The sequence below is a fragment of the Zalophus californianus genome, chromosome 3 (genome assembly GCF_009762305.2).
Source record: "Zalophus californianus isolate mZalCal1 chromosome 3, mZalCal1.pri.v2, whole genome shotgun sequence".
In the NCBI taxonomy this organism is placed as follows: domain Eukaryota; kingdom Metazoa; phylum Chordata; class Mammalia; order Carnivora; family Otariidae; genus Zalophus; species Zalophus californianus.
The window spans coordinates 61,734,724-61,759,201 of record NC_045597.1 but is presented as its reverse complement, the minus strand read 5'-3'; the positions used below and the strand labels follow the sequence as shown (position 1 = coordinate 61,759,201).

Below are 24,478 nucleotides of genomic sequence, written 5' to 3'. Positions count from 1 at the left end.
ATCTTCTTTGGTGAAGTGCAATTTTTCTTTTTTTGCACATTGAAAAAATTGAGTTGTATGAGTGCTCACATGTTCTGGTGAAAGTCCTTTATTAAATATGCTTTGCAAGTATGTTCTCCTGCTCGGTAGTTTGCTTTTTAGTTTTCTAAATGACTTTTGAAGAGCAAAAGGTTATAATTTTGATGAAATCCAGTGTACTGTTTTAAAGTTCGTGCTATCTCCTCTTTAAGAAAGCTTTTTGCCTGACAAAGTCACTAAGATTTTTCTTCTATGTTTTCTTCTAGAGGTTCTATAGTTTGGGTTCTTACATTTAGGTCTACATTCCATTTTGAGGTTTATTTTGTTTGTACAAGGGGTGAGTTAAGGGTCATGGTTAACATTTTCTATGTGGACATCCAGTTGTCTCTGTACTTGCATTAGTTGGAAAGATTATCCTTCTCCTCCACTGAGTTGTCTTGGAAACTCTGTGGAAAATCAAGTGACCATAGAGGCCCGAGTATATTTCTGGCATCTCTACTATATTCCATTGATTTTTTTTTTTTTTTACAGCAATGCCAGCTACACTGTCTTGATTACTGTGGCTTTATAATACATCTTGAAATCAGGTAGTGTTAGTTCTCCAACTTTGTTCTGTTTCAAATTGTTTTGCCTTTTTAGATCCTTTGCATTTCATTTAAATTTTAGAATCTGTCAATTTCTATAGAAAAGCCTCCTGGGATTTTGATTGGGATGGGATTGAATAGTTCAACTTGGAGAGAATGGACATCTTAACAACACAGGGTCTTCTTATCCATAAGCATCTCTTGTCTCTCCATTTATTTAGGGTTTCTTTAATTTCACTCAGCAATATTTTGTACTTGTCCGCAGAATGTTTTTGCCAGAACCTCCTAGCTTCTGAATCCAACAGTTGCTTTCAATCCCAATCTTACGAGACCTCTTCGGGGCCCAACATTGGACCATTACCTCTTTCTTGCCTCCGCAGACTTTCTGTCCTGACCCTGTTTTTGTCTTCCTTCTATTCTTTGGATAGTCCCAACCTATTCTCCCACAGGTGCTCTCCCTGTTTCACAAGAAGCGGACCAGCTATACTGCAGGTGGCTGCAGTTAAATGGTCAGCTGTGTTGGCGAAGATCTGTTCAGAAAGGAAGTCTTCTTTTGGATCTTTTAGAGAATGGTCTGCCTTCCCTCCAACAATTGTGGGATGATGATATTTTAAAAAAGTGTCTTTTAAAAAGATACCATTCTTGGAGGGGGTGAGTCCGGAGATGGGGGGGAAATTGCCATGCTAGAAAACCTAGCAGTTTTGCAGGATTTTCTATCCACCATCTCAGCCTATTGAGCTCTCCATGGTTTTCTTTGAATCACTATTTGTAACGATGCCCATTTTAAAAAAATACTGAAATTTACATAACATAAAATTAATCCTTTTAAAGTGAACAGCTCTGTGGTCTCTCTCCATTCCCCCCCCCCATAGCCCCTGGCAACCACCAATCTGTGTCATTTCTCTGTAGATTTATCTATTATGGATATTTCATATGGAATCATACCATATGTGTGACCTTTTCTGGCTGTCTTTCACCTAACATAATGGTTTGGAGGTTCTTGAGTCACTTTTTTTTTACGTTCTATTTTGTTAAACTGTTTTCTGTCACTTAATGGGAATCCGTGGTTACCCAGCCTGTCTGATGAAACTGTAGTAGATAATCGACAATATTAAATTAACAGTAATATGCAAACAGCAATGTTGTCTTAGGGATGGTGATCGGTGCTGTTTGGCTCTTAGTTCTTCCAGAATTGGCCTCGAGTGCAGGCAAAGTTACACAACGTTACACTTGACATTTCATCAAGAAAAAAACAACAGAACATCCCAAACTAACTTCCTCATTAGCAAGATGCTACCATACGATGCGTTTAGGAAACTAGCAGAGAAAGACAGGAGAACTGACCGTTGAGAGCCAGCTCTGGAGGCTCTCAGACCTGTGCCTGAGATACAAAAATTGTATCTTTCTGTCTCTGTCTCCATGCTTAAAACCCGGCTCAAACAGTGCTAACGTGGCACCTTTTGTGGGTCCGTCAGCAATACTAGTGACCTAAAGTGGCTTCTTCTGTGTGCCACCTCGGGGACGATCAGAACAAACCTTCCTGCATTCCGGTCAGCGCAAACATTAACCTCCAGGGGGCCTGGAACACGAATCCGGAGGGAAGTCATTGCGTGGGCGTAAACAGGATGGACTGCCAAAGGAGGAGTCAGTGTTGTCAGCAGTCCTACAGTCCCTCTTCCTAGCTGTCACATGGCCATGAAGTCATTTTGGGGAAAGGGAACTACACCTGCTCTCGGTACAGCAGTCGGTGGGTGCTTACAGCCTCCTCAGCGAACACGCTCTGGTTTAACAAGCGCAGCCAAATGACACTTTTCTAGTCGGCCTTCCTCCACGCACTGTGAGCGTCCAAAGACTAGTCCTATCTGCCACACAGTAGGCACTTGGCAGGTTCCCCCCCCCCACCAAGGCGCAAGCTCAACACGGAAACAGCTGACCAAGTTGGCCAGCCTGGGGACTCAGCTGAGCAGCCCTAACTGAAAGGGGCAGACGGACAACCCGCCCCCGCAACCGCAGCCCAGGCTCCGCCCCTCGGCGCCCATTGGCTCATTCAATTCACGCCGCGCCTTCTACAGCCCGGCCGGCGGCGTGTTGTGTGTGCCGGGGTCTCGGCTCGCGCGGTGCGGGCCTGCGGGAGCCGAGGCGCATCCCCGTCGGGTAGCAGCCATGAGCACCCCAGCCGTGCCCCAGGACCTGCAGCTGCCCCCGAGCCAGAGGGCTCAGCCGGCGTTCAGAGGTGAGGGCCGCGGTGGCGGGAGCGGGGCACCGGGGCGACCGTGGGGAGGGGGTGGTTCGGACTCAGCAGCCGGGGCCTCGAGTCCCCCGACCAGCTTCGGCCATGACCAGTTGTGTGAGAACCGTGGGCAGATCGCTCGGCCTCTCACAGCCGCAATCTCCGCATTTGCGAAATGGACAACCAGAGCGGTGCCGGGTTCGTGGTGTTAGTGTGCGGGGCGGAGCGCCTCAGTGCGGTCGTTACTGGCCGGACGTGACCCACTGGTGGCGGAGACGGGCCTGCGGTGGAGGAGTCCGTTTGGCGAGGGAGGGTGCGCGGCACGCCTGCCCGCCCCCCGGGTTGGGGACTGGGGACCTGCCGGGGGGGGGGGGGGGGGGCGGGGCCGCGCCCGGGTGGAGTGCCAACTGCGCTTGCGCAGGGCGCTCCCGCCTTCTGAGTGGAGAGCAAGTTTGGTTTTTTTTAAATTTAATTTTATTATGTTATGTTAGTCACCATACAATACATCATTAGTTTTTGATGTAGTGACCCACGATTCATTGTTTTCGTATAACACCCAGTGCTCCATGCAGTACATGCCCTCCTTAATACCCATCACTGGGCTAACCCCATCCCCCCACGCCCCTCCCCTCTAACACCCTCAGTTTGTTTCTCGGAGTCCATAGTCTCTCATGGTTCGTCTCTCCCTCCGATTTCCCCCCCCTCATTTTTCCCTTCCTTCTCCTAATGTCCTCCGCGCTATTCCTGATGTTCCACAAATAAGTGAAACCATATGATAATTGACGTTCTCTGCTTGACTTATTTCACTTAGCATAATCTCCTCCAGTCCCATCCATGTTGATGTAAAAGTTGGGGATTCAGCCTTTCTGATGGCTGAGTAATATTCCATTTTATATGTGGACCACATCTTCTTGATCCATTCACCTGTTGAAGGGCATCTCGCCTCTTTCCACAGTTTGGCTATTGCAGACATTGCTGCTATGAACATTGGGGTGCATATGGCCCTTCTTTTCACTACATCTGTGTCTTTGGGGTAAATACCTAGTAGTGCAATTGCTGGCTCATAGGGTAGCTCTATTTTTAATTTTTTGAGGCACCTCCACACTGTTTTCCAAAGTGGCTGTACCGACTTGCATTCCCACCAACAGTGTAAGAGGGTTCCCCTTTCTCCACAACCTCTCCAACATTTGTTGTTTCTTGCCCTGTCAATTTTTGCCATTCTAACTGGTGTAAGGTGGTATCTCAGTGTGGTTTTGATTCGAATTTCCCTGATGGCTAATGATGATGAACATTTTTTCATGTGTCTGTTAGCCATTTGTATGTCTTCTTCCTAGAAGTGTCTGTTCATGTCTTCTGCCCATTTTTTGACTTGACTATTTGTTTTTTGGGAGAGCAAGTTTTTGGGAGAGTTGGGGTTGCCTCATCTGATGCTTCAAATTTAACACAGTCGACTTTATGTAAATCCAGGATTGGCTGGGTCTTCAGAAATAATGTTAGTTCTTTGTCCTGTGCATGGGAACACAGAGGAAAGAAACTCCTTCCCAACCCAGCTCTGGTAAATTAGAACTTGGAGTCTAGTGTCTCGACTCTGCCATTTAGTTTCTGTAAAGCTTGGCTTTCAGTAACCCTATGTTGAAAATGACATTCTCCAGATTTTTCACTTTCAAACAGGAGAGAATGTAATTCTTGTGCAGTGGTTGTGGGGACCTTTTATGGTAACAATCTCTTAAAAATGGGATTATTTTTCAAAGGCAATACTGAACTGGGAAGTTTTCTGTTGTATATAAGATGTGATCTCTAGTAGAACATTTTTCAAAGTAAGGTGTTCATTTAGTGAATATTTATTTGCTGTTATTGTTGTAACAAATGTTGACTTGTTGCTTTTTTGTTGTTTAGAACAAAGAAGACAAAAACTCAAGGAACATATGTTAAAAAGAAAAACTTTTTTTGCATACAAACAGGAAAATCACATACCCAGGTGAGGTCAAATTTTCTCGTTTCAGATCTGTAAAATTATATCAGAGCTGTCTAATAAAAATGTAATGGGAGCCACAATTGTACTGTAATTTAAAATTTCGGGGTGTCTGGGTGGCTCAGTGGGTTAAGCATCCCATTCTTGATTTTGGCTCAGGTCAGATCTCAGGGTCCTGGGATTGATCCCCACTTCTGGCTCCCCTCTCAACGGGGAGTCTGCTTGTCTCCCTCTACCTGTGCCCTTCCCCCAGCTGGCTCTTTCTCTCTCTTAAATAAATAAATCTTAAAAAAAATTTTTCTAGTAGCCACATTTGAGAAGTCTTTATATATATATTTTTTTATTATGTCCAATCATTAGTTTTTGATGTAATTATTTATATTTTTTAAAAAATATTTATTTGAGAGAGAGCATGAGCAGGGGATGGGCAGAGGGAGAGGGACAAGCAAACTCCCTGCCGAGCTTGGAGCCTGTGGTGGGGCTCAATCCCAGGACCCTGAGATAATGACCTGAGCTTAACCAACTGAGCCACCCAGGTGCCCCTCTGAAAAGTCTTTTTAAAAGATGAATTGTAATAACATTTAATTGAGTATATACCATGTTATAATTTCAACATGTAATTCTTAAAAGTTATTGAGATATTTTACATCCTTTTTAGGTACTGAGTTTTCAAAATCTTGGTATGTATTTCACACTTTCACACATCAGTTTGGACTAGGCACATTTCAAGTGCTCAGTAGCCATACCTTCTTGGGTAGCACAGTATTTCTTCCTGTGTAAATTAATTCACACTCTAAGATGAAACAATTAATTTTAAAGCAAAGTGTATATATCAAAATATTGACTTATGGTTTATGCAGTGCTACAAAGGTCAGTCTTGATTTAGTAAGGTTTTTACTGTGTGTGGTGGGGGGGCGTAAATGGTTATTCTTCAGGAGGTGGCTCTCCCCAAATGTTTAGAGATCATTTGTTTTAGTCTCAACCCTCCATAGGAATATCTTGGTGTTATTTTGTTAAAATTTAAAAAATAGTACATGGTTGTGGCTGAAACAAAGCCCCATGAAAGTATATAAAGCAGATCAAATGCCCCCTCTAGAGATAACCGTTAGTAACATCCTTTAGGCTCTTTCTGGCCTTCTAAGAGCATTGGCTGTAGAGTGATAAGGACTGGAGTCCGTAAGTCTGCCACTACAACTGTGTAACCTCAGGGGAGTTATGTGGCTTCTCTGAGTCCATTTACTTATATTAAAATGGGATAGTAACGTGTGTTTCTTGGGGATCAAGTAAGATAGTGAATGCATTGTGCTATGCCTGGTATATAGAGAGAGCCCAATAAGTGGTAGATATTGTTTCACGATTTCTCAGTGGCTTTATGCACAGAGCACTGGTTCTTGAGTTACTCTATTCTCCTGGTTTCTTTAGTTTCTCCAAACAGTTATTGCTATATTTTGGTTTTGTAAATTCTTCATACCCTTCCTCATGGTTGAAAGTGGTCATATGGTGCTTATATTTAGGAGGTACAGATGACAGGACTTGGTGATGGATTAGGTATGGATGGGACGTGAAAGAAAGAATGGCCTTTAAGATGACCCTGAATATTCCAGATTAAGAGCTACCACTCGATCCAATACCTGACTCTTATACTATATCCTGCTGTGGAGGGTGAAATATTACTAAAGACATTATTAGGTCAGTTTTCAACTAGAATATAAACAGATGAAAGGTTATATTAAGTTGAATTTATAGATTTGATAACCACTATGGTTATGTAAGAGAAAGTCCCTATTTTTAGGAAATAAACACTGAAGCATTAAGGGTTTAAAGGTAATAAAGTATGTATCTTAACTTAAAAGATTCAGGTAGAAAAAGTTGCATGTACTCCAAACAGACACATGTTCAGAAACAGTGAAAATAATAACGCAAATGGAATAAAAGGTTAACACTGTGCAGATCTGGGTAAACAGTATATGAATATTCTTTGAACTATTTATAATTTTGCAACTTTATGTAAGTTTGGCATTATTTCCAAATTTTAAAAATTCTTTTTAACTTTACATTAATAGGTTACTTTAAATGCTTTAAATTTTCATTTATAAATCCTGCATTTCTTCATTTAAAACAGAAATACAATCCTAGATTTTTTTATTTGAATAATTGAGTGGCTAGTGATACCATATATCAAGATGAGGAAGACTGAGGGAGGAATGGGGGAATCTGGAGCTTTGATCTGGCCATGCTAAGTTTGAGGTACCAACAGGACATCCAAGTGGAAATGCTGAATAGTTACGTGTCTGAAGGGCTGGATTGAGATTGGGACCAGAGATTTAAACTTGGAAATTATCAGTTTGTAGATGATGTTTATTTAAAACTTTGAGGTGGGATAAGATTACTAGAGAGTGAGTAAAGAGAATATTAATTCAAGTAAGAGCATGACTCTCAACTACTATTTAAATAAGGAACTCAACTGGGCTGTGCGGTTTATAGTACTCTTAAACACAATGGGAAGATTATTCTGGCTTTACCAAGAAATCTTACAAGTACTATATTTATTCCTTTTAGAAAACAGATGTCAACTTAAATATTTGTTACCTGAGCAACAAATTGTTAAATAGATGATCAATCAGATTTGCAGCTTTTCAAAATTAAATCATTCTATTTTACATTCTCTAATGTGGGTATTTTAGGAATCCTATGTTTAGCTAACTCTGGTGAGGGCAATTTTATCATAACAAGACAGAATGGGACAGAACATATTTCAATATCTCTCCATACTGGACAGGTGAATAAGGTGGATTCTCCTTATCCTGAAATTTTTTTAGTTAGCAGTTAAAAAGACCAGCAATATCAAGACCAAGTACTAGAATTCTGTTAGCACAGACAGAAAAGGAGTCCCTGAGAAGTATAAAACAAAAAAATGCAGAAGAAAAATTTTAAATTTATTTTTTTAAAATATTTTATTTATTTATTTGAGAGAGAGAGCGAGCGCACAAGCTGGAAGGGGGGAGAGGCAGAGGGAGAAGCAGACTCCCCACTGAGCAGGGAGCCCTATGCGGGCTCAATCCCGGGACCCTGGGATCATGACCTGAGCCGAAGGCAGATGCTTAGTGACTGAGCCACCCAGGCGCCCCCAAAAATTTAGGAAGAAGAGAGACAGACTTAATAGAAGTAGACCACTGAGGTAGGAGGAAAAGGAGAAGAGCTGGTGATTGGTAGCAAAGTGAAGAAAGTATTGAAAGAAGAGTGGCCGCCTGTGTCAAGTGCTGCTTAAAGGTTCAGTAAGGTGAAAACGGAATTGACCCATGAGTTGTAGAAACATGGAAGCAGATGACATTGGGAGTCTGCAGTAGAGTGCCGAGGACACGCTCCCAATAGATGTGGGCTGGGGAGAGAATGGAATGTGACAACATGGGGACAGTGTGTATAGATACATGCTTTTGAGGAGTTTTGCTATAAAGCAAAGAGAAATGAGGCTGGAACTGAAAGGGAATGTGGAGTTTAAGGCTTTTAAGATGAGATATAATAGATAGTGTTTATATGCTGATGGGAGTGATGTAGTAGAGGGGCAAGTTAATGATTGAGAAGAATGAGCAAATCATCACAGGAACAAAGATCCTGAGTAGGCAAGCAGGAGAACACAAATATTGAGTTTGACCTTGGGTCAGCATGGTGTCAGTTCATCCGTAGACAGGAGGGAAAGCAGAATATGTGGGTACAGAGGCAGATAGGCTGGCAGTCTTCAGTGGAGGAAAGAAGGGCTAATTCTTGTTAAGACTGCGTCTCATTTTCTCAGTGAGATAACATCACAGTATACTGTAAGTCCAGAAGTAATAGGGTGTCTGATTAGTTAAGGTACCACACTGGGAGTACCTGACAGGTGGACCCTGAGCATCATCTCCCAACCCACACCAGGCTACAGACCAGTGAATAACAAAAGGAGTATTTGCCATCAGGTAGTGAATGCAGGAGCTTAAACTGGGAAGACATTGCTCTGTTCAGTGACATATATTGACTCTTCTCTGCCATCATCCAAAATGTGTAACAGAAGCTGTCAGAGTTCTGCCCCTTGTCCAAACAGACTGAGCAAACAGATGTGAAAAGCAATGTAACCCAGATTGTCACGGAGATAAGTTTTGTTCATGCTAAAATATACACTTTTTACATTCTAACATCTCTGAACTGGGGATCTTAGAATCAATGGCAGGTCTAATTGAGCATGTTTTTTCTTTTCTTAATGGAATGCACATTGTTATAATGACTTGTTAAAAGAATGTCATGGCCTCTACAAACCAGTCTATATTTGTTCAAAGGAATGTAGGTCAAATTCTTGAGAAAGCATTTGTTTTGAATATATATTCTAAATGCATTGTCACCTAAAAATTAAAGTCCACATTTGTAATAAATCGGGCTGTCAGTGGGTATGGAAAATTTTGGATTTCTTTTGGGAGAGCTATTTTTTTCTTTTATTCTTTTTAATCAAAGTACAGTTGACATATAATATTATATTAGTTTTAGGTATACATCATAGTGATTTGATATTTGTACACATTAAATGCTTATCATCGCAAGCATAGTCACTTTCTGTCACCATATCAAGTTACTCTAACATTAGTGACTATATTCTCTATGCTGTACTTTTCATCCCTATGGCTGACTTATTTTATAACTAGAAGTTTGTGCCTCTTAACTCCACCTATTTCATCCACCCCCCCCCCGTTGCCTTCCTCTCAGGCAACCTGCAATTCTCTGTATTTGAGTCTCTCTTTTTTTATTTGTTGTTTTTTTCTTTAGTTTAGTTTTGTTTTTTTTTAGATTTCACATAGAAGTGAAATCATATGTTTGTCTTTCCCCAACTGTCTTATTTCACTTGGCAGAATACCCTCAAGGTCCATCCATGTTGTCACAAATGGCAAGATTTCATTCTTTTTTATGGCTAATACTCCATTGTGTGTGTGTGTGTGTGTGTGTGTGTGTATATATATATATATATATATATATATATATAAAACCACATCTTCATTCATTTATCAGTGGACACTTAGGTTACTTCTATATCTTGGCTGTTGTAAATAATTCTGCAGTAAACATAGGGGTGGATATATCTTTTTGAATTAGTGTTTTCATTTTCTTCAGGTAAATACCCAGGAGTGAAATTACTGGATCATCTGGTATTCCTATTTTTAATTTTTTGAGGAACCTCAATACTGTTTTCCACTGGCTGTACCAATTTATATTTTCAGTGTGCAGGGGCTCCCTTTTCTCTGTATCCTTGCCAACATTTGTTATTTTTTGTTTCTTAAATACTAGCCATTCTGGGGGTGCCTGGGTGGCTCAGTCGGTTAATCATCCAACTTGATTTCAGCTCAGGTCATGATCTCAGGGTGATGAGATCAAGCCCTACATCGTCTCCGTGCTCAGCATGGAGTCTGCTTGAGATCCTCTCCCCGTGCTCATGCATGTGCGCGCTCTCTCTCTCTCTCTCTCAAAATTAAAAAAAAAAAAAAATAGCCATTCTGACTGTTGTGAGGTGATATCTTATTGTGGTTTTGATTTGCGTTTCCCTGATGATTAGTGATGTTGAGCATCTTTTCATGGGTTTGTTGACCATGTATGTCTTTGGAAAAATGTCTGTACAGATCCTCTGCCCACTTTTTAATTGGGTTTTCTTCATGTTGAGTTGTAGGAGTTCTTTATAAATTTTGGAAATTAACCCCTTATCAGATATATCCTTTGTAAATAACTTCTCTCACTTAGTAGATTGCCTCCCTCCCCAACCCCCCCCTTCCCCCTTGAGAGAGAGAGTGTGTGAGCGGAGGTGTGGGGGTGGGGGGACAGGGGGAGAGAATCTTATGCAGGCTCCACACCCAACGCAGGGCTCAAGGCGGGGCTTCATCCCACGACCCCCAAATCATGGCCTGAGCCAAAATCAAGAGTGGGATGCTTAACCGACTGAGCCACCCAGGTGCCCCACCTTTTCATTTGTTGACGGTTTCCTTGGCTGTGCAAAGGCTTTTTAATTTGATGTAGTCTTCGTTATTTTTACTTTTGTTTCCCTTGCCTGAGGGGACACATCCAGCAAAATATGGCTAAGGCTGATGTCCAGGAGTTTACTGCCTCTGTTTCCTTTTCGGAGTTTTATGGTTTCAGGTCTTATATTTAGGTCTTTAATGCATTTTGAGTTTATTTTTGTGTATGGTGTAAGAAATTAGTCCAGTTTCATTCTTTTGCATGTGGCTGTCCAGTTTTCCCCAAACCATTTATTTGAGGAGGGGCTGTATTTAAGTTTTTTTTCAATGTAAGTCTGTTACTGAGTACTTAAAACTAACCAAAGAAAATGTTGCTTAATAAAGGTTTTGAGGACTTGTTTGAGTGACTAGGAAGAATGGCTTGGAATGGGATTATCAAGTGTTTACATATTTTGTGTAGGGAGGGTGTTAAGACTTTTAAGAAAATACCTTTAAATTTCTCAGCTATCTTGTTTACACTATTAAGTCACTCTGTAAAAAATACCTCTAAATTTCTCAGCTATCTTGTTTACACTATTAAGTCACTCTGTAATAAAGAAAAAGGACAAATAAATCTCAGTTCCATTCTTGCCTCAATTTAAAATTACAAAGTCAGATGATTGTTAATATTCTCTCATTCCTCCCTCCAAAGAGAAAATTTCCTTAGTACATGGTTAAACTTTTTTTCATTTTTTATTTTTTAAAGTAGTAGAGACCAGAAAGTGATGAACTCTGAGGGCCAAGTCCACGAAGAGACAAAAGTTCTGAAATTTAAAACAAAAATGGTAAGATATGCACATAGCCCTCCTAAACTGTCCCTCCCCCCCTTTTCCCTTCCTAAACTCTTAAAGTTTGTTCTGAAATGCTGATTTGTCTTAAATCATTCTTTTAGGCTGGTAAAGAAAATGTCAGTAGACCTCCTGGGAACAAAAATCATATAACAATGGGAAAAAATTGTATTCCTTTAAGACCTTCTAATGAATTAACCAGTTCAACAATAGCAGTTGACACACATAATTTTGAGGATAATAATCAAATGGGACAGTCTGTACCAATTAAAGATGACCCTCAAAGTCAACACATGACATTAAGCCAAGTGTTTCATCTTAAAAACAACAACAAAAAGAAACAAATATCCATAGAAAAACCAAAACAAGATGCTAACATGTCCAAGAAGCTTGTGCTTGGGTCTTACCGTGGCCAAATTGTTCAGTCTAAGATTAATTCATTTAGAAAACCCCTACCAGTCAGAGATGAGAGTTCTGCAACAACGAAGAAGCCTTCAGCTGCTATCCCTAAAGACCCAGAGCCTCCACCCACGGACACTCGAAGTGCAACAGTGAAAAGTGATAGAGCCCCAAACGTGGTGACCACCACTAAATTTGGGAGCACTGCATCTCAGGACAGACAGCTGGTGCAGCCTCCTATCAGAAGTCACCGCGACAGTGCTCAGGACGCTGTGAAACGGGGCATCAGGCAAGCCACTGCCAATGTTACAATCCGGAAAGGGCCTCGGGAGAAAGAATTACTGCAATCAAACACGGTTTCATCTAGTGCCAAAACCAGTTCTCAGGATGTAGAGAGAAAGAAGACACTGCCAAGAAGCCTGACTTCTGAGATTGTAGCCAGGCCTGCTTCCTCTTCTAACACCAAACTGATACAGAAATCAAACAGCATTGACCCTCGCAGACACACTATAGCAAAAGCAACTCTTGATAGATCGGCTCAGCCCAAAGAAACAGCAGAAGAGAGAAAGTAAGTAGATGTCATTTTTTTGGCTTAGTTTTCAATAGAGTACCACTTGTGAATTTGGCTTATAATCTCCTTGAATATATTAGAATTTGTGTGGGTGTGGAATCTCCTCTGTCGTAAGCAGACCAGCTGAAGCAAATTTATGTGGTGGAACAGTGTGACCTAAGTTACTGTGCTTGAGTCTGTTTCATTAGGTTGTTGTAATGTAATCTGCGTTACAAAGCTTAATACAATTGGGAAATATTTTATAACCTCTCCATTTAAAAACACATTCTTGGGGTGTTTGAGCATGAAACGAACATTGATAATGTTCAGTATTTCTTTTTGTTCAAACTTGTGAACTTACGTGTGGCCTACATGTGGAACTACTTAAAGACCTGAGTTAATTTTTAACTTCTCTGTTTGACAGAATTCTCTCATCAGTATCACAGTAATGCTTATGTCCTGCTTCTAACTCTAGAGCTCGTCTGAGTGAGTGGAAAGCTGGTAAGAGAAAAGTGCTGAAAAGGCCTCCTAGCTCAGTGGTTACCCAGCCTGAGCCTGAAGGGCAAAACGAAAACTCAGTTGGGTCCTTTTGGACGACCATGGTAGAAGAAGATGAACAAAGATTATTTACTGAAAAAGTAAACAAGACATTTTCGGAATGCCTAAACCTGATTAATGAGGTACAGTCCTTATATTTGTGTAATAGTTTATAGTTTGCAAATTATCTTATAAAAGTTCTCTTACTAAATTACCTTGTCACTCTTTTGACCATGTAACGTGTTAGTGGTGTTATGTAGACTTAATGTTAATTGTGAGATTCTCTTTAGCCTTTAATGGACCACATTTTCATTGAGGACATATACATATATCAAAGGGATAATTAGGTTTTTTAACTTGATTTTTTTTTTTAACTTATAAATATTGTATTCCTCTAAGATGTTAATGTAGAATGGGCTGGGGGTGGATATTTTTTACATTCCTTCAGGATATTTACATATTATTTTTTCTACTCATTACATATTTTACCAAAGACTAGCAACATAAATTAGTGAGTCATTATCACAGATTAAATTCAAGTTAACTAAAATATTTGCAAACAAAATTCCATTAATCGAAACCAACATCATCATGGTCTTAAACTTACTGTAGAGTTTCACTATTTGGACCAAAATCCTACAGAGTATAATAACTCCAGAATGTTTCCTTTATTTCCTGGCTATTTTTTTTTAATTCTTTTTTTTTAATATTTTATTTATTTATTCATGAGAGACAGAGGGGGAGAGAGAGAAGCAGAGGGAGAAGCAGGCTCCCAAGGAGCAGGGAGCCTGATGCGGGACTCGATCCCAGGACCCTGGGATCATGACCTGAGCCGAAGGCAGACACTTAACCATCTGAGCCACCCAGGTGCCCTGGCTATTTTTTAATTTTGATTTGGTCACCCATGGTGTCTAAGATCCATAGCAAGAATGAATATATAGAGTATGATTTCAAACCTTACTCTGGTCTTCATGAGTGTCTTTAAGCTTTTTGAAGACCAGTGAAAATTAGGATTGGAGTTTCCCTATTATATTCTTATTTCTGCTCAGCTGGGGTTTGTCATTGATACTGTGGAAGTTCTCTTCCCTACCCTCTAACTATATATAGCTGTTACTTAAATCAACCATTACAGATTCATTTTAACCTTAATATCAAGACCTGACAAAGACCGTTTTTAAACACCTGCAAGCTATTGCCCCTCATAAACATTTGGTAGTTGCAAAAATTCTAAATCAAGTATTAAATGGAATCTCACAATATATAAAGGATAATCATCAAGACCAAGTAAAGTGTTAGTTATTTTTTTTTTAAAGATTTTATTTGAGTGAGAGAGAGAGCATGAGCGGGGGTGGGGGGGAAGGAGAGGGAGAGGAGAAGCAGACTCTCCGCTGAACAGAGAACCTGACATGGGACTCAATCCCAGGACCCTGGGATCATGACCCAAGTCGAAGGCAGGCGCTTAACCGACTGAGCCATCCAGGCACCTCAGTGTTAGTCATTTTTGACTATTATTTTTCTCAACTAGTATATTGTTTTCATGCTTTGTACTCATGACTAATAGGCTTCTTGCTAGCCATTCAGAATAAGTTTGGGGTGAGGAAGAGAACACTGGATATTTTTATGAATAATTTTCTATCAACTTTTTCTCTCGTTATCATTAATCTTGATTATAGTACAATTACTTAACTGTTCATAGTTTAGAGGCTAAAGGATATCACTCACTTTACTTCTTGCTATTTTAGGGGTGCCCAAAAGAAGAAATATTGGTCATACTGAATGACCTGATTAAAAATATTCCAGATGCCAAAAAACTTGTTAAATATTGGATATGCCTTGCACGTATTGAACCACTCACAAGTCCTATTGAAAATATTATCACAATCTATGAGAAAGCTATTTTGGCAGGGGCTCAGGTAAGATTAAAACTTACTGATCCTTATTAGTACACTGTAAAGGATTCAGAGTTATTTTGGAGTACATCAAACATAACTTGATAAAATTGTGGTTACATATGTAGTAGTAATGAATATTTAAAGGCCAAAATGATCACATATTATAAAAGCTGTTTCTCAACCTTCTAAAACTTGCTTATGAACTAGTGATAATCAGACCTTAGAAGATGGATATACACTGTAATGTACATTTAATGAAACTGGCTGTGAGAAATATTTTAGCACAACATGTCATTTTGCACGTTTCCTAATTAAGAAATCTGGGAAATTGAATTTTTAATATTAAAATTTATGTAATGAATATAAAGCCAAGTGGAATTAAACTAACTTTTAAAATGTTAGTAGGTTCTGTGGCTTTGTGAGAGAAGTCTTTCACTTGAAGAATACTTCTTAAATGTTCTCACATTTTTATGCCATATGTTTGGTCCTGCCCACACATGGAAAATGGCAGTAAACTAGTTTCGCTGACATATTAGCGCCATAGTGGTTTGATACCACACCTCTCCCCTCTTTGTAGTCTGTTGCTGCAAGAGGCTCTGGGTATAGAATAAATTGTATTCTAGATTTTTCGGTTTGGCTGGGTTTTTTGTTTTTATGGGCAAATGTTTCTAAAATGCATTTCCTTTTGACCAAGTTTCTCAAAAATGCATTTTGGAGATTACTTACAGAGAGAGTTTTTTAAAATTCCTTTCTTTAGCCTTTCTTTAAGAAAGGTCTACTCACTTTAGTCTCTGCAAAGCCAACAGATGCTATTTGATCTTGCACTTGAATCCTAAATCAAATATTCAGCAGATATTCTCTCAAAGACTATTATGTATAAAACATTTTGCTGAAGGGTAATTGTATTTGACAGAATCCCACCTGGAAGAGGGTGTGAGGTTCCTACTACATGAACCAGAAGGGACATTACTTAAGGTGGCTTCAGGCAGAATAGCTAGGATGCATAACCAGAGCCAAGGACTCACATAGAAGGCAGGGTGTAAAGAGAGAGAGATGTGACTCAGGAGCAGAAAGTGGAAAACAAGGATTAAAATTAGCCAAGAAAATTGAAAGCAGGATGAGTGAGTAGTTCAGGAATATGTTCTAGAACTAAGAATGTGAGCCAGAACTTCCCTTATATATAATATCTTGAATATGTTGCATTAGCAATCGTAGTACAAAGGAACATAGTAAGTGCTTGCATGTTCTGGCATATAATGGACAGTCAGTAAAACTGTTGAATTTGAATGAGTGAAATGTTAGGCTGGTCAATCTTGAGTTGTTCAAAGATGCATTTAATAGCATGTGAAAAAAATACATAAATACATAACCATGGACTTGAATGTAGGAGAAAAGGAGTAAACTTTATGTTAAATTTACTTTAAATGTATATTATCAGCTCTTTAGTAGATATTAATGTTAACTTGCTTCTTGTCCATTAATTTTGTTTATATCAGACAAGCAGTTAAGAGTTACCAGAGGCTTAAGAAAAATTGTGGAGAAAAATTTTAATCTGATAATTCTACCCTTCTCTTCATTTTTATTCTATAAGTCGGAGAGTCATTTTCAAAAGTTCGAGTGTCAAAATAAGTATTCTGAGAAAAGAAACATGATCTAAGAACCACTGCCTTGTTTTAAAGTTTGAAGTATAGTCACTGTTTTAAATATTTTTGACTTGAACAACCTAGTTAATGTCTGAGAATATAAAACTTGTATTTTCTTCATTAAAAAAAATTAAGCCTATTGAAGAGATGCGACATGCAATTGCAGATATTCTAACAATGAAGAGTCAAGAAAAAGTGAAATATGGTAAGTTTTTAATTTTCTTCAAGTGAATTGTGATTTTATTAAATTTTCTTGAATTATTTTTCTTTTATCTTTTTAAACTTTTAAATTTGTAGGATGTTTTTCTCCTCTTACGTCTGTGGGCATAACCCCTGAGATTCAGTGGCCTTATGTAGTGTAAGAATTTTTAATTAGGATCTCTGGTTCAAAACCCAAATTTATCATTGAGTGTTTGTGAAAGTTAGCTTACCTCTCTAGGCCTTAATTCCCTGTGTTAAAAATGAGGCAGTTTGATTAGATGATCTCTAAATTTTTATCTCTTAAATTCTATCATCTGTTCTATGCTCTAGAGAAGCTTACTCAAGAATTCTCTTTGCTAGGAATAGTAGATGGAGGGAAGAGATTCATTAGCTGTCAGGTATATGAAATGTAAACATTTTCTAGATTCAGATATATCCTATAACTGAAACATCTCTTGGTACAAATCTCTAATAATTGCCTAGTAGTCAAATCTAGAGGTCTTTTCACCTTGCTGGATTTATCAAGATGTCTCAAGTATTTCCCACCAAGCATGCTTTATTTTGAACCGTCTTCCCTCATTGCTTCCGCAAACCATCATCTCTTCCTCCCAAAAAAGAAAAGGGAAAAAAGAAACTCCTCTGTCATTGAAGATGCCTAAGCAAGAAATGTTGTAAGAGATGCCCTCAGTACACCTGCACACTCATTGAGATGTGCACATGCGTTCATTTGTTAAGCCCTAACTTAGAAATAACTTGTAAATCAGGCCCTTCCTTTTCACTGATGCCTACCTCTCTGCCACCTTGCTTAGAGGCAATCGCAGCCTCGTTTGTCTTATCATCACAGATCATTCTTTTTCATTCTTGCCATTCTAAACCATCCTTCGTAGTGATCAAATCTGATTGTATCTGTTTCTCCAGTGAAGGTTGGTTTTTTGGTTTTTTTTTTTTACCAAACTTCTTGCATGTAAAGTTCATTATAATCCAACCCTTCCTACCTATCATCACCTCCTCCCCACGTTCCCACCTTGCTCCTCACCCTATATCCTAAGCACGCTGGCCTGTTAGTTTTGTCTTAATAGGTCATTTCCTTTTACGCTTCATAACTAAGATTGTCTTCCTTGGTCTTGTCAAGTATTCGTTTCTCAAGACCCAAGCCTAAATGTCATTTATGAAGATTTCTCTCTGTCCCTCAAGCAAAGGTAGTTTTCCCATTTTTATGGGTTCCCATAACCCTTTGTTCTTACCTCAACTATATAGAATTTTTCTCATTTTAATTATTTTCAAGCACGTCTCTTCCGTGGAATGTGAACTTGAGGGACAGGGCTGGTTTCATTGTTATATCTGTATCTATAATCCCAACCCATAGATGACAGTGAATATTTGTTAATAGTTGTCAGCGGTATTGGCTTAGGAAAAGTAATAGGTAGGAGATGGCAGTTTGGTTCTTCTATTTTGAAAATCTGACCAACTATGAATTACTTTAATGTCTTCTGATTTTGCTCTTTAACTTTGACCGAAAGCTTAATCTATAAATGTATTTCTATAGGAGAAAATATTGAGGCTTGTGCAACTAAGGAATACATCCAAGAAGTCGACAGTGAAGATATTATAGGTGTTAATCTAGAGTCAGGAAGACCAGAAATGGAAAAGAAACCTAGAAATGTGGTATTTCAAGATGGTGAAAAAGAGGAAGATGACAAAACAAAAGATCCAACCAGTGATGTTAAAACCCCCAGTACAGAAACCAGGGGCAGTTGCTTAATTAAATATAATGTGTCTACTACACCATACCTACAAAGGTAAACTTTCAAAATGTAATGTGCTGTGATTTGTTTTTATGTTTAGGCATAATAAATATGGTATCTAAAAATCTTTAGCTTCCAGTTAGAAAGGTTTCAAACAAATCAGTATCATTGAGACACTTCACGTTTTGTGTGTGTGTGGGTGAGAGAGAGAGCACGTACAAGTTGGGGAGAGGGGGCTGGGGGGGAAGAGAGATCTTAAGCAGGCTCCACACTCAGTGTGGAGCTCTGTCGCAGGGCTTGATCTGACAACCCTGGTATCGTGACCTGAGCCGAAATTAAGAGTTGGACACTTAACCGACTGAGCCACCCAGGTACCCCTGGACACTTCACCTTTTAAATACTGTATTTGGAGGTGCCTGGGTGGCTCAGTCGGTTAAGCACCTGCCTTGGGCTTGGGTCATTATCCCAGGCACTCGGATCAAGCCCCTTGTCGGGCTCCCTGCTCGGCGGGAAGCCTGCTTCTCCCTCTCCTTCCCACTCATGCTCTCTCTCACTACCTCTGACGCTACCTCCATCTCTCTCAAATAAATAAAATCTTAAAAGAAAATTAGTGTATTTGCTTTGCTCTTACCCTAAGTATTGCCATTTTGTAAAAGAAAACTTTGACAACATTTTTCTTTCATGTCTGTCTGTTATTGATAATAGTAGGTTTTGGAATTGAGCAATTAGCCAATTGTACAGATATTCAAGAATCTACTGTGTACAAACTGTGACAACAAATAGAGAAAAGAATAAGTTCCTAACCACAAGGAGCTTTCACTACCTGTTTTTCTATAAGACAGGTAATCACATGGTTGTAACTTACAAGTTAGAGGATGATAAATGGCATAAAAGAACAAAGTAAAAACGTTAATATTTTTTAACTCTGGGAATAATTTTGTGTCTTTTTAGTGTAAAAAAGAAGATCCAGTTTGACAACACAGATACTACATTTAAAGAGCTAAAGTTTCTAACACCAGTTAGACGTTCTCGACGTATTCAAGAGAAGACTTCTAAATTGCCAGATATGTTAAAAGACCATTATCCATGCGTGTCATCACTGGAGCAGTTAACAGAGTTAGGAGGTGAAACCGATGCTTTTGTATGCCGTCCGAATGCAGCACTATGCCCCATGTACTCAGAGGCTGGAACAGCACAGGACAAATAAAGTGATGATAAGGAATGGGGCTTCTGTTGTTCCTGGGGGCTTTTGTTTGCTTGTTGTAGCTTGGTATGTCTCTTAGGAGTTGGCCAAGTACCTAAGTATTCATGGCAGTGAGCTCTTCTACTGATGTTCACGTTATAGCAGGAATGCCTTCTGTGCAGCAGAGGGAGTTCCTAAGAAAGATGAATTTTGTCAAGTAGTTCACTATGTTCCTTAAATATAAACAGGTTTGATCATCATGTTGGCTTGTTCACTTTTAATAGTCTTAAATTGTTAGTCATTAAATATAAGTAATGCGGCAGACAGAATACTGACTTTTTTTGCCTTTTCTTAATTTTGGATCAGTAGGAAAGTCAATAATTTAATGTGACTTTTTTGAAAGGTGAAGACATGGAAGATTTAGCTTGCTTTTCCACCCAATTCTTGTTACCCGGGCTGCTGTGGTCTCTTGTGCTTTGGCTCTTCACTATCACTTTCCGTCAATGCTAGTGAGTCTGTGGTCTCTGTTGGCTTCTTTTTTATTGTAGCTGAGGTCACCACAAACAATAATTAACTAAATGCCCCATTTCTAAGGAAATACTTTGTAGTAAAAAAGAAAAGGTGCCAAATGCAGTGGGTATTTGAAACTTTAAATCTGAGTTTCTTTCTTTAGTTCCTTTTGTAACTTGGCTATCTAAAATGTTAAAACTTTAACTTTCCTCATTTCATTTGATATAGTTATAGACTATTAGAATGGAATTAGAGAAAGAATATATAATGTCATTCTAATTTAGGTAGTATTTCTAGAATAACTAATATAAAATATAACTAATATAAAATATAATAAAAACTTTACTGTTAAGTCATGTCCCTTGAAACATGATAGTTATATACAGTAAACAGTTTCTTCTCCCCACATATTAAATATCACCCCTAAAATTGTTTTATAAGTCTCTGAACTAATACCTAAATACATCCTCTACCAATTCTACAGTTTCAAAGCTTCGATAGTTTTAAAATTGTGTGTAATATAAGTGTGCTTGAAAATCACAGTCTTATGTTCACTCATTCCATTTGTATAATAGCACCTATCTTTGTTCTGTTGTCTTATGCTCTAGAGAGGAGTTTTATTCTTTTATAAACTGTGTTCCTAATATTTATAAATAAATATATCTGTATAATGATGTTTCAGTGACATTTATTTCAACAAATATGAAATGCTGGTTACAGTGAAATTTGAACCTTGCTTTTGAAATACATTATGGTTGGATTTAACTTGGGGTTTTTAATACTTAAATATGTGCTTAATGGTATATTTCCTTTTGAAAAATTTATAAATTTATCGAAAGGTTTACCTTAATTTTTACCTTAATTTTTTTTTATACTTTGTATGAATGGTGCAAAATGTGCCATTTTGAAATGAACTTCAAGTTGGCCTATACTCTCAGCTTTATAATAAGCATACCATGTGGTTCATTTGGCCATATAGAGTAGCTTGGAATGTCTCAGTGAGAGGGAACTTGAGATAAACCATTCTGTTTGGAAAAGTTTCACAGAGTGCTTTGTTCCCCCCTCCCCACCTCCCTCAGCTGTGGGAAAAATCTGTTTCCTTAAATAATCCTAGTGCTAACTTTTACAGACATGGGTCTCACTCCCTTTCAGGTGCTTAAGAACAGTTATCACGTGTCTGACCTAGGTTTGTTCCAAGCTAAATATCTCCAAGCACGTAATATATGGTACATGAGCTTTGAAGTCCAGCAGATCTACATTCAAAATCTCAGCTCCTACCTTCCTTTAAAAGTTTTGTGACTGTGGAGAAGTTAGTTGAACCTCATCTTTCCGAGGGGTAAAGTGGAGATGATCCCCTCTGTTATTTTTGTGTCATAATTTCTGGCTGTCCCTCTGGTTGATTGGCCAGAATGGGCACCTGACCCAATCTGGACTGTCAGAGTCCTTTCCATAGGTATTTGGGAATCAACTGAGTCTTTTCTATGTAGTTAGACCTGAAATAAGTAAACACAAGGTACTGGGTGACCATATGAAGGTTGCAGAATAAAGGTCACCAGTAAACCGAATGATGAAGTGACTACCCAGGCAAAAGCAAGGAGACTCCTGCCTGATGTTTTCTATAGCTCCTCACTGTGTATCCAGATATGTTCTTGTTCAATCCACATACAGGGAAAGCACAATTTTTCTACTCCAACCACACCACCCTTTTTAAATGTTACTAATAATTATAGTAACCTCCCCAATTTTTTTTCTGTGTATTTAACATACATAGACTTATACACATATAAACACGTGTGTGTATGTGTGGATTTTGTAGGTTTTGTTTTGCTTTGTTGGTCGTAAATGGCACCATACTTCATGTATGGTTCTACAACTTGTCTTTTTTCTAGTTTACTAAGCTAATGAACTTTTCATTGACCTAGATCAATGTCACATTAAGACTACATGGGAACTTTTTAACTTGGTCTAGCTTTTCACACTGTTTACCACTGCAGGCAACATCTAACACAGCAGGATAGTGGTTAAGAATCAGACTTGAGTCATACCACCTGGGTTCTAATACCAGTTCTACCACTTACTAGCTGTGAGACCTGAGGCAAATAGCCTCTTGTGCCTCAGAGATAATTGTACCTTTGGGGTTGTTTTGGAGATTAAAATGAGTTGATAGCTAACATTTATCCAGTCCTACTCTAAGCAGCACTTCACATGTATTGACTGACTTAAAACAGTGCCTAGTACCTTGTATATGTTATCTATGGTAATATTTAATTTCCAATCACTGCCCAGTTCAGAAGCTCCCCTGACTGGGATCCACACCTTGGCAACTGCTGGAGAGAAAAGGGGTCAGATCTGTTCTCACTATTTCTTCCTCTATACTCACTGGTCTGTGCTTGCTGATCCTTAATAGGCTGAATTGTGTCACCCCAAAAAAGATGTTGGAGTCCTAAGCCCCAGTACTTCAGAATGTGACCTTATTTGGAAATAAGGTCATTGCAGGTGCAATTAATTAAGATGAAGTCAGACTGATCTAGGGTTGGTTCCTAATCCAATATAATGGGGAAGACGATGTGAAGAGACAGGGAGGAGATGGCATTCTACAAGCCCAAGAGAGAGGCCCAGAACAGCTCCCTCTCAGTCCTTAGCAAGAACCCTGCTGACACCCTTATTTTGAACTTCTAGCCTCTAGAACCATGAGAGGATATGTTTCTGTTGTTAAAGCCACTCAGTTTGTGATACTTCGTTAGGGTAGCCCTAGCAAACTAATACACTCATGGAACAAGATAAAAAGTCCTTTTCATGACTATGGACATTGGGTGGGGGAAAAAAAAGAGTTGGGTGTTTTTATGACTTTTGCTGCAATGCTGTCATGAATATAAAGCGGTTGGAGTCTGTGCCTGTGGCTAATCAGCAGGAGCGTTATTTCATGGAAACTTAAGCTTGTAGCAGCATTCTGGGCATAGGCATGTATAGTTTTGTTTTTGTTTCTTTAACTGAAACCAAGCAGAGCAGATGTTGCAAATGTTGACCATTCAGAAAGAAGATGATACTTCTGAGACCCTGCTCTTATCACTACACTTACAGAATAATCACCTATTAACTCTACCATTTTATGGCGGATGCGTTCAGCACTTAAAAGTACAACCAGAAGTTGTTTCGAAATATATTCTAATATATCCATTTTGACTTTCACAATACTCCTAGGAGGTAGGTGCCAAGCCTTGCTGTATGAGTTTCCTAGATTTGCTGCTGTAACAAATCACCACAAACTCAGTGGCTGAAAACAACACAAATGTACTCTCTTCTGCAAGTCAGAAGTCTGAATTAGATCTCACTGGACTAAAATCAAGATATAAGCAGGATTGTGTTTCTTCTGGAAGTTCAAGAGGGCAATTTGTTTCTTGGCCTTTACCAGTTTTTTTTTTTTTTAAGGTTTTATTTATTTGAGAGAGCAAGAGAGAGAGCAGGTGGGGAGGGGCAGAGAGAGAGAGGTAGAAGCAGACTCCCCGGTGAGCAGGGAGCCTGATGCAGGGCTCAGGTGCAGAGCTGATCCCAGGACCCCAGATATCATGACCTGAGCCAAAGGCAGATGCTTAACAGACCGAGCCTCCCAGGCGCCCCCTTTTCCAGCTTCTTAATGCCTCCTGCATTCCTTGGCCGGTGGCCTTATCCTCCATTTTCAGATCTCTCTCTGACCACCACTCTGCCCCCTCTTCCGCTTGGAGGTGCCCTGGTGATCACACTGGGCCCACCTGGAAAATCTCACCTCCGTATTTTATTTTATTTTTTTAAAGATTTTATTTATTTATTCATTTGAGAGAGCGATAATGAGAAAGAGAGAGAGCACATGAGAGGGGGGAGGGTCAGAGGGAGAAGCACTCTCTGCCGAGCAGGGAGCCCGATGCGGGACTCGATCCCGGGACTCCAGGATCATGACCTGAGCCGAAGGCAGTCGCTTAACCAAATGAGCCACCCAGGCGCCCCACACCTCCATATTTTAGAGTTAGCTGGTTGGCAACCTTAATTCCACCTGCAGTCTTAACTGCCCTTTGCCATGGAACCTAACACCCACAATTTCCAGGGAGAAGGATGTGGACATCTCTGCGGGGGCCACTCACTGTTCTGCCTTTCCACACTTGCCCAAGATCCCACACGTAGTAAGGGGAGTGCTGAGCCCGAGAAACTTATCGCTTAAACTGGAGGCAAAACTCAGGTTGCTGGGAGACA

At 39.5% G+C, this 24,478-nt stretch overlaps 1 protein-coding gene across 2 annotated transcripts; it reads left to right on the top strand.

Annotated features, from left to right (window-relative positions):
- The first annotated feature begins 2,308 nt into the window (after positions 1–2,308).
- On the top strand, positions 2,309–19,787 carry CKAP2 (cytoskeleton associated protein 2). 2 transcript variants are annotated; one of them, XM_027591083.2, is made up of 9 exons: positions 2,309–2,835; positions 4,729–4,810; positions 11,513–11,591; positions 11,699–12,561; positions 13,019–13,223; positions 14,823–14,993; positions 16,751–16,820; positions 18,363–18,615; positions 19,513–19,787. In XM_027591083.2, the coding sequence occupies exons 1-9, from the start codon at positions 2,766–2,768 to the stop codon at positions 19,766–19,768; spliced, it is 2,049 nt and encodes a 682-aa protein (XP_027446884.1). In that variant the 5' UTR covers positions 2,309–2,765; the 3' UTR covers positions 19,769–19,787. The 2 variants fall into 2 exon arrangements, with proteins under 2 accessions (XP_027446884.1, XP_027446885.1); XM_027591084.2 differs by having other exon boundaries at positions 2,310–2,835; positions 11,516–11,591.
- The last annotated feature ends 4,691 nt before the right edge of the window (positions 19,788–24,478 follow it).